Source organism: Schistocerca nitens, chromosome 12 (genome assembly GCF_023898315.1).
Source record: "Schistocerca nitens isolate TAMUIC-IGC-003100 chromosome 12, iqSchNite1.1, whole genome shotgun sequence".
NCBI lineage: Eukaryota > Metazoa > Arthropoda > Insecta > Orthoptera > Acrididae > Schistocerca > Schistocerca nitens.
In genome coordinates, this window is record NC_064625.1 from 188,377,387 (window position 1) to 188,395,302 (window position 17,916).

Sequence of the window (17,916 nt, forward strand, 5' to 3'; positions counted from 1 at the left end):
ATTTTACCCAAGAGGACGCCATCATCATTTAATCATACAGTAAAGCTGCATGTCCTCGGGAAAAATTACGGCTTTAGTTTCCCCTTGCTTTCAGCTGTTCGCAGTACCAGCACAGCAAGGCCGTTTTGGTTAATGTTACAAGGCCAGATCAGTCAATCATCCAGATTGTTGCCCCTGCAACTACTGAAAAGGCTGCTGCTCCTCTTCAGGAACCACACGTTTGTCTGGCCTCTCAACAGATACCCCTACGTTGTGGTTGCACCTACGGTACGGCCATCTGTATCGCTGAGGCACGCAAGCCTCCCCACCAACAGCAAGGTCCATGGTTCATGGTAAGGATTTTCAGCTTAGAATGACGTAAACACCTACAACAAAAAGAACAGCACTTATCAGATCAAAGAAAAATAAGCAAACAATTCAAACCAGACGAAGCACGTGAAAAAGGAAGGGTACCCGTATAAATACGGACGGAGCGCCTGACACATAGCAACGGCTACCTGGTAAAGCTTAACTGTTAAGCTTACGACTTGAACCAAACTACTATAGCTGTATCGTCATTCATTCGACCTAAATTGTGTCTCATATTACAATGGACCAACTTTGTTTCGACTTGGAGGTGCGGCCTAAAACTTTTCTCTCTCCTTGAATTTCGAGTCTCAAATTTCAGGTGCGGCTTAGATTCGGGAAATTTTTTTTTCCTTCATTTCGAGTCTAATTTTTCATGTGCAGCTTATATTCGAGTAAATGCGGTAATCTTAAGAACCCACTGCTCTGAAAAACTTCACTCCCCTCAAACCATTCCTTTCACCCTAGCATCTGAAGCTAGCTACCTACCTACCAACCTACTTACCTCTGCTCTTCCCCCTCTTTCCCCTTCATAGCTTTCCACGAATTAATTTGCTTATTTCCATGTTTCCTTCCACATGTTCCAAATGAACACTAGATCGACCAAAACAAAACCAATAGTCGTACCCTACGTCAACCTGATATTACATTTATCTGTTTATATTATTAAGAATACAGCTATCTGCATACATTTATCTCAGTAGTAATGTGCTACTTCAGCATTTACTTAGTCATAACACATAACAGATGCAAGTATAATAAACCCCCTGCTCTAGCATATCCGAAGGTTAGCTCTCTTTCTCACAATCCTGTCCTCTTTATCTCTGAATCCCACTTAAAATAGTTATTTATGTATAACTTTAACACAATTGGCAACATAATTATTGCATGTAAGGTTTACTACACACAAACACTGTGCTCACCAGATAGAAAGAAAGATGAAATCTGGCAGAGATTTGAGTCCATATACCAGAAGAGGGAAAAATTGACGAGTCCACAGTTTTTTATAACACTGTCCCAGAAATAACAGATAAATAAAGCATTTAAGATAAAATAATATTTTTGTGGGTCCTAAATGTCAAAGTGGGAGACATGTCCACCTCAGTACCACTGTTGGCAGCTTGTCACCTGATTACATAAATGAGTATAAAATTTGATCTATATAAACCTGACACAGAATTACTCGTATACCACTTGAAATACTTATTACAAAATATGAATACAATAGAGGGAAACATTCCACATGGGAAAAATATATCTAAAACATGTATTCATCAACTCAAAGATCTCCACAATCCTGAGATAATAGTGCTCTTTTGCTATATATTGTTTGTACTTTGAGACAATGTTTCTGTTTTGCTAGATGTTCTTTGAACCACGTAGTTTCCACATACCATCTTTGTTTACCAAGTATGATAGTTTACAAGTGATGCATTATGACAGAGAAAGGAATCTGACCACTAGAGATGTTCTACTCTAGTAGTTTCAGTTTTGCATTTAGACATATGTTCAGTTATCAAAAACCTCCCCAAAATCGTGTTCTGAAATAGTGTTTTTATTTCCCAATTAGACAGTGCCCCAGGTTACCCGAAGACGTAACACAATACGTGCATCGTACTAATACGTGCACCTCCACCCGAAGATGGAGGTTCAAATCTTTAAATCGCACTGCGGAGAGAGATAAAACAGTTACTCGTATCGCAAAATCTGTCGTCACATTCGATATCGATAACAGTCACGGTAAAGCCTAACCTGTAACGTTTGCATCTATGAGAGTTGCCTTTTCAACACTGCTGTGATTTCTCTCTTAGCTGTTGGGCTCTATATTTTCTAATTTTAGAATTGATTATTAAATATATTTGCTACCTGCGATTCATCATTTAGAGTCATTCCATTCAGTTCAATGATAATATAATCTTGTTCGGTGGCTTGCTGTCCTGCCCCTCATTTCACTACGTTCCATATAGCCTCACGCCTTTTGTCAAAGCTACTGACTTCTGACACTACGTTCTCGCTCCTCGATTTTTTAATATTCTTTCTTACAAGGGATACTGCCCAGTGCATGGCCATCAGATTTCGTGGTAATCTGGTCCGGTGGATAGCTTGACAAAAACTGAACACAGGTCAAGCACAAAAACAGAAAGGAGGTGTGCTGAACTTGGAAACAAGAAGAAAAATAGAAACAGTGAACAATCCGAGCTAGACATGTGCAACGTCGAGCAATTTTCGACGGCCACGGCATCGTGGTTAAGTGGTCACAGTATCGGATTGCAAAGTGAGAGATCCGTGTTCGAATCTCTCTCGTGCCCCAATTTTTTTTGTCACAAAATCTGAACTGTCCATCTGACAATTGACATGTCTGTTCACTGTATTCAAATTTGTGTCAGTATCACGGTGTAGCGTCCGTTTGCAACAACGTGGTGTAAGGAATGGATCTCCAGATGCACGTATCTCCTATTCGGTCAACACAAATACTACACGTTATGCCTCTTGCGTTCAGTTTTGATTCTCTAATTCCTTCGTTGTAATGTAGTTCACACTCATTTATTTATTGTTTTCAGTTCTGTGAGATGTCTATGTGGCATCTCGCCTGCTCTCGCTATTCATCACACTTACTTGTGACAACATTATGTTCTTACCACATGCCTCGTATTCTACACGGTGTTACAAAAAGGTATGGCCAAACTTTCAGGAAACGTTCCTCACACACAAAGAAAGAAAATATGTTATGTGGACATGTGTCCGGAAATGCTTACTTTCCATGTTAGAGCTCATTTTATTACTTCTCTTCAAATCACATTAATCATGGAATGGAAACACACAGCAACAGAACGTACCAGCGTGACTTCAAACACTCTGTTACAGGAAATGTTCAAAATGTCCTCCGTTAGCGAGGATACGTGCATCCACCCTCCGTCGCATGGAATCCCTGATGCGCTGATGCAGCCCTGGAGAATGGTGTATTGTATCACAGCCGTCCACAAAACGAGCACGAAGAGTCTCTATATTTGGTACCGGGGTTGTGTAGACGAGAGCTTTCAAATGCCTCCATAAATGAAAGTCAAGAGGGTTGAGGTCAGGAGAGCGTGGAGGCCACGGAATTGGTCCGCCTCTACCAATCCGTCGGTCACCGAATCCGTTGTTGAGAAGCGTACGAACGCTTCGACTGAAATATGCAGGAGCTCCATCGTGCACCAACCACATGTTGTGTCGTACTTGTAAAGGCACATGTTCTAGCAGCACAGGTAGAGTATCCCGTATGAAATCATGGTGGTGAATCGAGGAAGTACAGTACATACTGACGAAACTAAAATGAGCTCTAACATGGAAATTAAGCGTTTCCGGACACGTGTCCACATAACATCTTTTCTTTATTTGTGTGTGAGGAATGTTTCCTGAAAGTTTGGCCGTACTTTTTTGTAACACGCTGTATAACCAAAGTATAGTATCACAACTGCCATAACTATAGAAGAACAGACACGTCAATGACGAGACGAGAAGTTCATAATTTTGTGAGTTTTCACGCCTGATCTGTGTTCAGTCTTTGACAGGCTATCCACCAGACCATTTTACCACTAAATCAGTGAAGTGTGTAATGGGGCTTTTCCCTTGTTACTCATTTTGACTAGTTTTTATATTACACGATTACAGCAGGATCTCTACTTGTTCTTGCCAACAGGTATATTTCCTCTTTTTTTTCACAAGATACTAATCCCTCTAGTGATAAATGAGTTTTTGATATGTTTAATGTTCTTTCTGATTAGCTTTTATTTTTTCAAAATATAGATTAAATTTTATGTTATCATTTGGCTCATTGTAAATTCAGCCCACATTATTTCTTGTATCTATTCATGAAAACATTTGTCCTGGAGTCTAGAATTATTCTACTCTATTTTCACTGACAAGTATCCATACTGCAAGGCACTATGTTATTTATCCTAACTAACTATGCATCACAATCTGAAAGAGCATTTGTTACTGGGTAAACTGTTATTTTTTTGTTTAGAGCTTCACCAAAGAAACCACTATCAATTACGGTCCTGCTGTCTTTATCCACCCGTGTTTGAAAGTTAATCAGTGAGATCAAATTGTAGTATCCAAATAAGGTTCACATATCATTTTTCCTTTAGAAAATCTAAGTCAGCACAGACTATTGACTGTTTGCTGGTGTCTGACAGAGAGCACAGTAAGGAATCCAGATTCCTCATAAGCAGTTCAAAATTTTCCAGTGGGGATCTACATACAATTCTTCTTCTTCTTCTTCTGCTTTTACGGCCTCATTGGACCACTTCAGTCAATCATTTCTGGTCCTCTTCTTTGGTATTTTCCCCTTCCGAGTGGCCCAGTATCTCTTCATTCGTTCCGATGCTTTTCGTCGTCCCTTATCTGTAAATACCCTTTTCATTGTATGTCGTTTGTCAATTTTTGGTTTAAATCTTATTTCTGTGTCCCTCAACTTCTTTAAATTTGGCGTTTTGTTCTGCAAATCATCCAGAGTTATTTCCAGTTCTTCCATATCTTCTCTTATTTCCTTAAGCCATCCTCCTTGTTGTTTCAAATTCCAGAGTTTCTCAATAATTTTCCTTGATAATCTGGTTTCTGGTGTCCTCAGAATGTGACCACAAAAAGAGATCCTTTTCTTTCGTATAGTATCAGTGATGGGCTCCAGTTCTCTGTATACCACTTCATTTGGAACTATCCGCCATTGCCCAGCTTTTTGATATTTCTTATTTATGCATGTTCTAGCAATTCTTCTCTCTACTTTTAAAATTTTGTCAATTCTGTTTTTCTGGGTGACTTGAAAAAGAGTTTCACTTCCGTATGTAACCTCTGGTTGAACCACCGTCTTTTAATGTTTTAATTTTGTTTTAATTGATAGACATTTTTTATTGTACGTAGACCATGTTAGTTTTTGAGCTTTTATCATTTTATTAGTTCTTGCTCGCCATGCAGGTTTCTCGTCCAATTTATGTGTTATAATTTCACCCAGGTATTTAAATTGTTTCACTATTTTAATTTCCCTATTGTTCACTGTGATGTGATCTATTACAAGTGGATCCGTTACCATTATTTCAGTCTTTTCAAATGATATCTGGAGTCCTAATTTTTGTGCTATATTTTGTAAGCTTGTTATTTGTTTCGTGGCTTCCTGAATATTATTAGCTAGTAATGCTAGGTCATCAGCAAATCCCAAGCAATTTAGGTTTATTTTATTTTTCTTAGTTCCAATTTTAATATTCATAGGATTTTCCTTGTACCATTCTCTCATTACATATTCAAGAGCACAATTGAATAGCAATGGTGATAAACAATCTCCCTGTCTCAACCCTGTTTTAATCGTAAATGGTTCAGATATTTCTCCTCTAAATTTTACTTTGGATTTGGTGTTTGTTAAGGTTAACTGTATCATTTTTATTAATTTAGGATGAAGTCCAAAATTCCTTAATATTTTCATCATTGAAGATCTATGGATGCAATCATACGCCTTTTTGAAATCTACAAAGGTTATGACTAGTTGTTTTTGCCTTCTTTTGTAGACATCCATAACTAACTTCAAGGTGATTATCTGTTCTGGGCAGCTTCTCCAGGGTCTAAATCCTCCTTGATATTCTCCCAGTTCCAGTTCTAGTTGATCTTTACAGCGGTTGTATAGTATTCTTGACATGATCTTATACGTGCAGTCCAAAAGGGAAATTCCTCTATAGTTGTCTGGATTTGATTTTTCTCCTTTCTTATGTAATGGATGTATTATAGCAGTAGTCCAATTTTCTGGTAATTTCTATTCATTCCAGATTTTTACTATGCATTGGTGTAATGCTATCTTTACTGGTTCTGCTGCATATTTCCAAAGTTCAGCAAATGTTTTTTCAGTGTAAATTCACAACCACACATTTATTTGTGCTGATCACCACTAATCTTATGTTTTTTGATTTGTTTTCTATCTCTCCTTCTCCTACTCACGTGTAGGCTGTGTCTGGTATATACTCACCTCCCAATTGCACCAACAGGCACTGTACTCGTACGAGATTTCATTTCAGTCAGGAGCAGTAGCCTGCTCACATGACTAACAGCAATGTTGACCCGAGGTTGGTCATGGCAATGCATGATCTCCACAAAACACACATTTGTGTGTAGCTGTTACTCTTATTTCATCCAAGTAACACCTAATGCTGTAACTTCTGTCCTCAGCCAGTCTGTTCCCCACTATACCTACTACAATAACCTGACCCTCTTTGACAATCTTTTGCATAATTTTCCTATGTCCTGTGTCACCCAGCTAAGGCTAGCACTCGGATTCACAATACTCGTGACCCGGTACGCCGTTCTTAATTGGTCCCGTACAATCTAGGGTACACCCCTTCCACGGCTACTACTCGACACCTAGTTTCTTCCTCTTACTCTCTTTCGGTACCGACCTACACCGAGTCTCATCGCTAGAAATCTGCTGTACTTTACTGTGGCCTACAGCCGGATGAGGCTCTTCTCCTCCTGCTTCAAGTACCGAGTCGATTTTATTCGCAACTGTAAGTTCAAACGTGGATGAAACTGAAGAGCTGTTCCCTTTTACCCGATACTTCTTCTCTCTACAAACTTCCCACAACCTTTCTACCTATTCGACGTGCAGAGTTCAGATTTCACGTGCTCTAATTCAGCCCGAAGAGCACAAATCTTTGCCTCCCGTTCACCGATTCTCTCACCTTTTTAACAGAGCCTCGAGTTCCGCGGGACAGCCTCGCCGAGTTCCCCACCACAATCACCCCGGTGAATTTCCGACACAGTTTACAAATACCACTCCCTCTTTGACGGTGCTACGGAAAAGTCCACGTTTATCACGCCACGCGCCACCAATTACGTGCATAAACACAGAATCAAATCACTTAACACACTTCGTACTACACAAATATTCATTATTTACAATCCGCAAAAATTAAGCAAACAGATTGGCTCCTTCAGGTGTAGATTTAATGTAAAAAGTTAATTATGTCCACTTACAACAAGTAGTCAGCAAACACTCAACTGCAATATCTGTTGATTAACTTATTAACAATAGAATGTAACTTTAATGTAAGCAACTGTATGTAAACAAACTACTAGTGCAAAAGTTTCTAAATCGAACAAATTAAGATTCACACCGAAAAAAAAAAAAACAATCAATTTATGACAATACAATGTTCACTGCGGTAGCAGGAGAATACGTACAAAAAAGATTTTATTTGTGCAGGTTTTTGGAACCAGTGGCTCCTCCTGCCAGCAGAAGGGCTGAGAGATGTCAAGGGGAAGGAACTGGTGAGGTTTAGGAAATGAGTAGAGTTCAGAAAAGTGACCCAGAACCCTGGCTCAGGGGAGACTTACCAAATGGATGAGAAGGAAAAACTGATTAGTAGGGGCTGCAGCAAATGAGATTTTCAAATCTCGTACACTGCAGCCCCAACAATCAGTCTTTCCTTCTGATTCTACCTGATACGCCTCCTCTGACCCAGGGTTCTGGGTCACTTTTCTGAACTCTACTCATTTCCTAAACCTGTCCAGTTCCTTCCCCTTCAACCCTTCTGCCACAAGAAGGAGCCACTGGTCCCAAAAGCCTTTTATATGTTAAAGCATTTTTATAAATGCGTTTTCTCCTGCTGCCGCTTGGTGGGTAGATATTTTTACCTATTCAGTTACATTAATTTAAGATTTACGCTATTTTCTGGAAATATGAACTTAACAAGTCTAAGTTAGCTGAGCCACAATGTAAACAGAAATACGACAACAACCCAACCTTACCATCTTTTCATATTTTCTGGAATAATATGTAAAGAAAAGTGATATCTTTAACAATAAGCTTAAAACACACATTAATACACATATTTAATAAATAATTCACATTAAACTATTATTACCATCTACCGTATTTACTCAAATCTAAGCCGCCCTTTTTTTCCTGTTTTTGTAATCCAAAAAACCGCCTGCGGCTTAGAATTGAGTGAAAAGTAAGCGGAAGTTCTGAAAAATGTTGGTAGGTGCCGCCACAACTAACTTCTGCCGTCGAATATATGTAGCGCTACACAGGCTTGCTTCGCAGGCACAAAGATAAATACTGGCGCCAAAACCTCTGCGTACAAAAAAAGGTGGAAGACGAGCTATTTTCTCCGTCCCGAGTTTCGACCACTGCATTTCCGTACATTATCCAATGAAGTAAATACAAATTCCGTATTGTTCATCTTCGAATGTAGCAGCATTTCAATGTACTACGAAAATCCGACTGGCAAGATTGTTTGGGATGTTTGCCAATATGGCCAACTCTATGGTCTGAATTTTTTCCTACCTGTGAGAAGAGATGGTTGCTAATAGGAACTTTTATGAATTGTGAATCACATGCAGTATTCTCTTCACCACAATAGTAATACGAATATAAACATTCTGCCATGTATTCTTTCGTGTTTGCTGCTATCTCATTTAAATCCTGTCTGCCTAATAAACTACGAAACTGGAATGACACAAAAGCAAACGTGGAAGAATATACACATCATGTAATGTTTATATTCGTAATATTCTTTTGCCTAACAGTGATACAGTCACAAATGAAGCACAGCAATTGAGTAGATTTTAAAGCTAAGGTGACTAATTTCTGTGCAGAATGTAATATACTAAAGAGGCGTCTGCAAAGATTTCCAAACGGAGAAAAATGTTCGCTAAACTCTCGTTCATAACATCTTCTATCATACGCAGTCTATTATTTGGTTCTTGTTGATCATTATCAAAGAAAGCAGCAGTGTAAGTAACAACAAATAGCAGTCTCTTGCCATTGTTTCGCTAATGAGATGATTCCTCTCTCTTTTTTTATCGCTAGCCGCAGTAGCGCGCACAAAAGCAAGCCATGCTGCGAGCGGCGACAGGTCATAAATACTCATTATCAGAATGCGACAAAGAATGCACGACACAGCTTTGAGTGACGTAAACACTTATAACAAAGAGAACGGCACTTATCAGATCAAAGAAAAATAAGCAATCAATTCAAACCAGGCGAAGCATGTGAAAAAGGAAGGGTACCCGTACAAATACGGACGGAGCGCCTGACGCATAGCAACGGCTACCTGGTAAAGCTTAACTGTTAAGCTTACGACTCGAACCAAACTACTATAGCTGTATCGTCATTCATTCAACCTAAATTGTGTCTCATATTACAATGGACCAACTTTGTTTCGATTCGGAGGTGCAGCCTAAAACTTTACTTTCGCCATGAATTTTGAGTCTCAGATTTCAGGTGCGGCTTAGATTCGGGAAACTTTTTTCCTCAATTTCGAGTATCATTTTTCAGGTGCGGCTTAGATTCGAGTGCGGCTTAGATTCGAGTAAATACGGTAAATAACTTATCTATATGGGAGCACAAACACACTGACGTCTCACTTGGCACAGGGCTGTCAATGAATACGAGAACTGACACCACATATGAGTACAAAAAAGATGTAGAAAAGAAGGCAGCAAAGCTAGTAAATATGTGTGGAACAATAAACAGGTACTTTGCAAACAAGACACAAAAAATAACACAAATTAAGTTTTGTACATGGAAGTGAGTCACGGGTCACTTAGAGGTGACACGATTGTAAGATCCGTGCAGCAGAACTAAGATTTCGCGAGGCTATGAAAGGCCACACAACAGTAAAGAGATTACAAAACAGTGACATTAGGAATGAATTAAACACATTTAATGTGACAAACAAAACTGTAGACGAGAGGAAAATGGAGTGAACATCTCGTCCGAGTTAACATTGACAGACTATCTTACAAGGACAGAAATTACAATATGGCAGGCCGATGAAGTCTGGGAAGGCCAAGAAAGAAATGGGCAATGTAACATGTGTGGGCTTACCACAAGAAGAATGAGAACCGCTCTGTAACGTACAATCACATTTAATATATGCAAAAAAATTTCTTTCTGCAAATAACATTTGTGCAGTTCAAAACTGTAACACCTTTACATTTGGATACTCTGAGGTGTTTATGTGCAAATGTGCTGTGAAACCGGCAGTGTTTGTGTGTACGTAAATAACTTTACAAACAATGTACCTAAAGGGGCCCTCACATGTTCAATAATTACTCACTATAGTACTGTGAACCCCCCCCCCCCCCGGCCCATGAACCACGGACCTTGCAGTTGGTGGGGAGGCTTGCGTGCCTCAGTGACACAGACAGCCGTACCGTAGGTGCAACCACAACGGAGGAGAGGTATCTCTTGAGAGGCCAGACAAACGTGTGGTTCCTGAAGAGGGGCAGCAGCCTTTTCAGTAGTTGCAGGGGCAACAGTCTGGATGATTGACTGATCTGGCCTTGTAACATTAACCAATACGGCCTTGCTGTGCTGGTACTGCGAACGGCTGAAAGCAAGGGGAAACTACAGACGTAATTTTTCCCGAGGGCATGCAGCTTTACTGAATGGTTAAATGATGATGGCGTCCTCTTAGAAAAAACATTCCGGAGGTAAAATAGTCCCCCATTCGGATCTCCGGGCGGGGACTACTCAGGAGGACGTTGTTATCAAGAGAAAGAAAACTGGCATTCTACAGATCAGAGTGTGGAATATCAGATCCCTTATTCGGGCAGGTAGGTTAGAAAATTTAAAAAGGGAAATGGATAGGTTAAAGTTAGATATAGTGGGAATTAGTGAAGTTCAGTGGGAATTAGTGAAGTTCGGTGGCAGGAAGAACAAGACTTTTGGTCACATGAATACAGGGTCATAAATACAAAACCAGATAGGGGTAATGCAGGAATATAATTTAATAATGAATAGGAAAATAGGAATGCGGGTAAGCTACTACAAACAGCATAATGAATGCATTATTGTGACCAAGACAGACACAAAGCCCACGCCTACCACAATAGTACAAATCTGTATGCCAACTACGTCTGCAAATGACGAAGAGATTGATGAAATGTATGATGAGATAAAAGAAATTAGTGAAGGAAAACGAAAATTTAATAGTCACGCGTGACTACAATTCGAGAGTAGGAAAAGGTGAAACGGAAACGTAGTAGTTGAATATGGATTGGGCGGAAGAAATGAAAGAGGAAGCTGCCTGGTAGAATTTTGCACAGAGCATAATTTAATCATAGCTAACACTTGGTTCAAGAATCATGAAAGAAGGTTGTATACATGGAAGAAGCCTGGAGATACTAGAAGGTATCAGATAGATTATATAATGGTAAGACAGAGATACAGGAACCAGGTTTTAAATTGTAAGACATTTGAAGGGGCAGATGTGGACTCTGACCACAATCTATTGGTTATGAACTGTAGATTAAAACTGAAGAAACTGCAAGAAGGTGGGAATTTGGGGAGATGAGATCTGGATAAACTGAAAGAACCAGAGGTTGTAGAGAGCTTCAGGGAAAGCATTAGGGAACGAATGACAAAAATGGGGGAAAGAAATACAGTAGAAGAAGAGTGGGTACCTTTGAGAGACAAAATAGTGAAGGTAGCAGACTATCAAGTAGGTAAAAAGACGAGGGCTAGTAGAAATTCTTGGGTAACAGAAGAGATATTGAATTTAATTGACGAAAGGAGAAAAATATAAAAATACAGTAAATGAAGCAGGCAAAAAGGAACACAAATGTCTCAAAAATAATATCATAAAATCGACAGGAAATGCAAAATGGCTAAGCAGGGATGGCTAGGGGACAAATGTAAGGATGTAGAGGCTTATCTCACTAGGGGTAAGATAGATACTGCCTACAGGAAAATTAAAGAGAACTTTGGAGAGAAGAGAACCACTCGTATGAATATCAAGAGCTCAGATGGAAGCCCAGTTCTAAGCAAAGAAGGGAAAGCAGAAAGGTGGAAGGGGTATATAGAGGGTTTATACAAGGGCGATGTACTTGAGGACAATATTATGGAAATGGAAGAGGATGTAGATGAAGACGAAATGGGAGATACAATACTGCGTGAAGAGTTTGACAGAGCACTGAAAGACCTGAATCGAAACAAGGCCCCGGGAGTAGACAACATTCCATTAGAACTACTGATGGCCTTGGGAGAGCCAGTCATGACGAAACTCTACCATCTGGTGAGCAAGATGTATGAGACAGGCAAAATACCCACAGACTTCAAGAAGAATATAATAATTCCAATCCCAAAGAAAGCAGGTGTTGACAGATGTGAAAATTACCGAACTATCAGTTTAATAAGTCACAGCTGCAAAATACTAACGCGAATTCTTTACAGACGAATGGAAGAACTGGCAGAAGCCGACCTCGGGGAAGATCAGTTTGGATTCCGTAGAAATGTTGGAACACGTGAGGCAATACTAATGTTATGACTTATCTTAGAAGAAAGATTAAGAAAAGGCAAACCTACGTTTCTAGCTTTTGTAGACTTAGAGAAAGCTTTTGACAATGTACAATGTTAACTGGAATACTCTCTTTCAAACTCTGAAGGTGGCAGGGGTAAAATACAGGGAGCGAAAGGCTATTTACAATTTGTACAGAAACCAGGTGGCAGTTATAAGAGTCGAGGGGCATGAAAGGGAAGCAGTGGTTGGGAAAGGAGTGAGACGGGGTTGTAGCCTCTCCCCGATGTTATTCAATCTGTATATTGAGCAAGCAGTAAAGGAAACAAAAGAAAAATTTGGAGTAGGTATTAAAATCCATGGAGAAGAAATAAAAACTTTGAGGTTCACTGATGACATTGAAATTCTGTCAGAGACAGCAAAGGACCTGGAAGAGCACCTGATTGGAATGAACAGTGTCTTTAAAGGGGGATATAAGATGAACATCAACAAAAGCAAAACGAGGATAATAGATTGTACTTTAATTAAATCGGGTGATGCTGTGGGAATTAGATTAGGAAATGAGATGCTTAAAGTAGTAAATGAGTTTTGCTATTTGGGGAGCAAAATAACTGATGGTCGAAGTAGAGAGGATACAAAATGTAGACTGGCAATGGCAAGGAAAGCGTTTCTGAAGAAGAGGAATTTGTTAACTTCGAGTATAGATTTAAGTGTCAGGAAGTCGTTTCTGAAAGTATTTGTAAGGAGTGTAGCCATGTATGGAAGTGAAACGTGGACGATAAATAGTTTAGACAAGAAGAGAATAGAAGCTTTCGAAATGTGGTGCTACAGAAGAATGCTGAAGATTAGATGGTAGATCAAGCAACTAATGAGGAGATATTGAATAGAATTGGGGAGAAGAGGGGTTTGTGGCACAACTTGACTAGAACAAGGGATCGGTTGGTAGGACATGTTCTGAGGCATCGAGGGATCACCAATTTAGTAATAGAGGGCAGCGTGGAGTGTAAAAATCATAGAGGGAGAGCAAGAGATGAATATGCCAAGCAGATTCAGAAGGATGTAGGTTGCAGTAGGTACTGGGAGATGAAGAAGCTTGCACAGGATAGAGTAGCATGGAGGGCTGCATCAAATCAATCTCTGGACTGAAGACCCCAAGAACAAACAATACTGTGAACAGCATATTTTGTGACCTTAACATGATCAATAATATTCTCATTATTTTCAGTTGGCGATACAATTTTGTGAATTCAACATGTCGAACCAGAAGAAAGCCAGTTTCATAGTTATATTAGCATTGGCTATCAAAAGCAAACACCAAAAACAATTAAATACACGAAATTGGTTCTTGAGTAGTTAAATGAAAGGAATCTGTTGATGAAAATCCGAACTACTTATCCGAAAGGTTTCTTAGACTTTATCACAAATTACTTAATATGATAGAGGTAAAAATCGAAATCCCAGCGTGTGAAAATGTCTGACATTCCAGAACCTGAGCATTTGCTATCCTCCACTTTTTTCAGTGCCCTGAGGAAATTTGTAATCAGTGTGTTAATTTTATTTTTCATATATTCTATTTTTGCTTCTTTTTCATATATTCTATTTCTGATTCTAGATACTGCGAGCAATAAATGTCTAGTAATTGTTGATACCCATCAAGGTTTTTGCTCCTGTTCCATTAATATGGTGACGTTTAATTCAAAGACGAGAACTAGTCCTGTAGCATTCAATAACCTGCAAATTAATTGTATGTTGATTTCTCTACGTAACTTACCATGTGGATTCAAGACTGATCAGAAGTGGAATGCAGACAGCAGTTCTGTGATACACACTAGCAGTCTACGGCTGTTTCGAGGAACACTCTAAACAACTGAACAGCAAATACTGTCAAACCAGATAATATTTTTGGGCTGATCAATACAATATTTCTGGTATTGACAGTACATCAATGCTCACCATCAGATGGTCAGTATATTGGCAGACTGTCAATATCTTAACAGAAGTATTTGTAACGAAGCAGAGTTGCCCACTGCTATCCTGTTTTGGTTTTACACTCCTTCAGTAACTTAGTTAAGCAATGAACTTTTATTTTTTTTTTTTCATTTTCACTATTCAGATTCCGACTACAGATTCTGTGACCTTCAGCCTCATAGTACAGAATTCAGAAATAGTTTAAATAAAATTCCCCTAGTAAAGTCTATTATTTCAGTACATTCTAATGCCTATTCTGAAAGTAATGAGCTAATCACTTTTATTGGAAATGCATACTATTAACAGTTATGGACAATGACTCATATTGTGCAATACATATTAAGTAATATTCGAGTGAACTAATAGATCAAATTCAGCTATAAGACTGCATCCAACAGAAAGCCTAAATTTTACTGATTCTAGCAAGGTGTTTAAATTAACCTAAAGTCTGTTAGTTAAATAGATATTAATACTTAAAATCTGTAGCCTGTATGACTTTCAGTGCCAATTGTGACCAAACTACCAAATAATTCCGAGATCTGTTTCGATACTTTTGCTACCTTTATTTTTCTACGTAAAAAACTCCAGTCTCAACTGTTGTAAGTGCATTAATTAAGAATTAAGTAAATTTGAATATGTAAACATTATTGTTCAAAAGGGCTGCCATGGTTATAAGTCGGGAATTCCCAAGGCGGATGCACAAGTTAGTTCCGCGTATTTAAATTGATACAGCTCACTCGTGTTATTTAAATAATAAAACCCAATAGTTAACTTCAAAACCAATTAGAAAGGATCATTTTAACCCTGGGAAATTATAAACTATAATATATTAACAGAAATAGTCAAATATTCAAGCACTCGTCTATATAAGGCCCGAGCTGGTGCAGTTCTCAATTAGTTCTCGGTCAGATTCTCTTGGAGCAAAAGTGCGGCAAGTTGGTTAATTTTTCAGAAATTGTAATTGTGAACTTTGTTAAAGACTGGAAGTTTTTGACCTACCTAATGTGACGATTAAGTGTAAGAGGCCTGCACACACGAATATTGTGTGTGAGTGATAACAAATAAATCGCACTGTGGCTGACATAAATGTTCAACAATGAGCACGATCTTGACTTTTGATTTTGGAAAACTTAACCTACGATCCCGGCTTCTTAATTTCAGTGTGATTCAGGTGAGACGGACGCAGCTACCGGGAAGACAATATCGAATAAGCAAAGCGAGGTAGGTCGAGAACACTGCGCACTATCTACTGGGTGAGGAAATGTTTCAATACCGGTACATCTGGTTGTGACGTAAACAAAATGTAAGAGGCACTAATACAAGGACATGTCCCGGCACGTTACACGTGGTGCCCCGGGTGAGGAAACAACCCGGCACATTACATACTGAACACGTGAGGGCACCTTAAAAATTATGTAACTGCTGCTGGAAACAGTAAGTAATTCTCTTTTCTGCCTTCGTTTTATGTACATTATAGAACACAGAACTACCCTTGTAATACAGCAATGTACATTAAACAGTACCAGTGGTAACCTCTCTTAAAAAATTTATGTAGATTGATCAAACTCCAGAAGATGAGCCACCACAGCTCAAAATGTACTGTGCAGGAAAATAAAGTCAAGATTAGGGGCCAAAAGCAATTTCTTTTACAAATTTAATTACTTTCCAAACTTCAAAAGTAGCGACTACACTCATCTCCACACACCTTTTCTCGAAGCTTCGCCTCCACGGCAGACGCGGGGGCGCCACTGCCGGCACTCGGGCTGCCGTCGGCGGCAGCGGACGAGGCCCTGAGGGTGGCGTTCTCCTTCTCGAGCGAGATGAGGCGCTCCTGCAGCTTCTGGCAGCGCTCCTTCATCGTGACGAGCGCCACCTGCACGGCGTACTGCTGCGGGCACTGCACCTCCGCACCGGGCGTTCCGGGACGCTCGGCGCAGCCGCCCGCGCGAGCGGTGCCGGCCTCCGCACTCATTTTCTCCCGCGCGGCCGGACCGCCTGCCTGCCACCCGGTGCGGGACACGGCGACAGCTGCTACCTGGGACACTGGACGGGTGCACCGAATAATGTAGGCTTTAACAGCCGGCATCTTCTCCAGTTACAATTTCCGAACCGAGAGGTCGCGGTCGACGTTCGTGGAGAGTCGAACGGACTTTACGACTTTGGAATGAATCGGAAATATTTTGAGACAACTTACAGAATCAGTAGATGTGTCATTCTGAAGCAAACAACATCAAGTCTAGAATGAAATTTTCACTCTACAGTGGAGTGTGCGCCGATAGGAAACGTCCTGGCAGATTAAAACTGTGTGCCGGACCGAAATTCAAACTCGGGATCTTTGCCTTTCGCGGGCAAGGTCCCGAGTTCGAGTCTCGGTCCGGCACCCAGTTTTAATCTGCCAGGAAGTTTCAACATCGAGTCTGATTCACATAGTGCATCAGTACTCCATTCTGCCACCAGCAGCACCAGCGTAAGCACGGTTAAAATGGCTACTTTGACCAGTGCAGAGTACGCTCGCTTCGTGTTTCAGTTAGACGGAGTGAACTCTGCGACAATTGTTAGAGTGTTAATTTTGCAGCGAATATGCTAAAGAACCTCTGAGCACCCCTGACATTTACTCTCTGCACAAGAACTCTGTTCAGGCGGGTCGTTCACTGTGACACGATATATAGCCGGGTCACACGAGTGTCATCGATTATGTCGAATGGGTTAGGTAGAGCTTTGCCCGCAGTCCACAAGAATTGACACAACACGTGTCTCACAAAAGACTGTTCGGCGAGTAACGCGTGGGCGCCTACACTCGAAGCTGGACAGATTCACAGTGGCACAGCTCGTCAGTGACGTAGATGAGGTTGCTCTTGGGGAACTGTGTGTGAAAATGTTACCTCGGATACAGGAAGACGAGACATTCCCGAACACAATAATGTTCGGTGACAAGTCGCCACTAGGTATCGGTGACACGGTGAACATCCACAACTGCAAAATATGCGGCAGCGAAAATCCACACGCGGTCCTGGAACACGTTCCTTACAGCCCCAAAGGGTTTTGCGCCCTTAGCAAACACAAAGTGTGTGGCCCTCCCTTCTTTGTGGAAAAAAACTGTCACTGGTATTGTGTATCTGAATATGCTTGAAAACTTTTTAATGCACAGATCAATGAAGATGACCGAGATGGAACGGTCGCCACCAGCAAGACAGTGCACCACCTCATTTCCTCACAGACGTTCGAGGTTTCCTCGGTAATTGCTCCCCCCGTCGATCGACTGTCGACGGAGGACCGATCGCACGGTCGTCTCGCTCCCCGGACTTGGCACCGCTGGATTTCTTTCTCTGGAGTTTCA

At 40.4% G+C, this 17,916-nt stretch overlaps 1 protein-coding gene across 2 annotated transcripts in view; it reads right to left on the reverse strand.

Moving 5' to 3' along the window:
- The window catches only part of LOC126215381 (protein spindle-F), a 157,222-nt gene that overhangs the window by 124,094 nt on the left and 15,212 nt on the right, over positions 1 to 17,916 (reverse strand). For both annotated transcript variants that reach the window (XM_049942076.1, XM_049942075.1), the window contains exon 2: positions 16,285 to 16,622. In XM_049942076.1, the coding sequence (XP_049798033.1) occupies positions 16,285 to 16,551 (267 nt within the window). In that variant the 5' untranslated portion in view covers positions 16,552 to 16,622. The remainder of the gene's footprint in view (positions 1 to 16,284; positions 16,623 to 17,916) is intronic.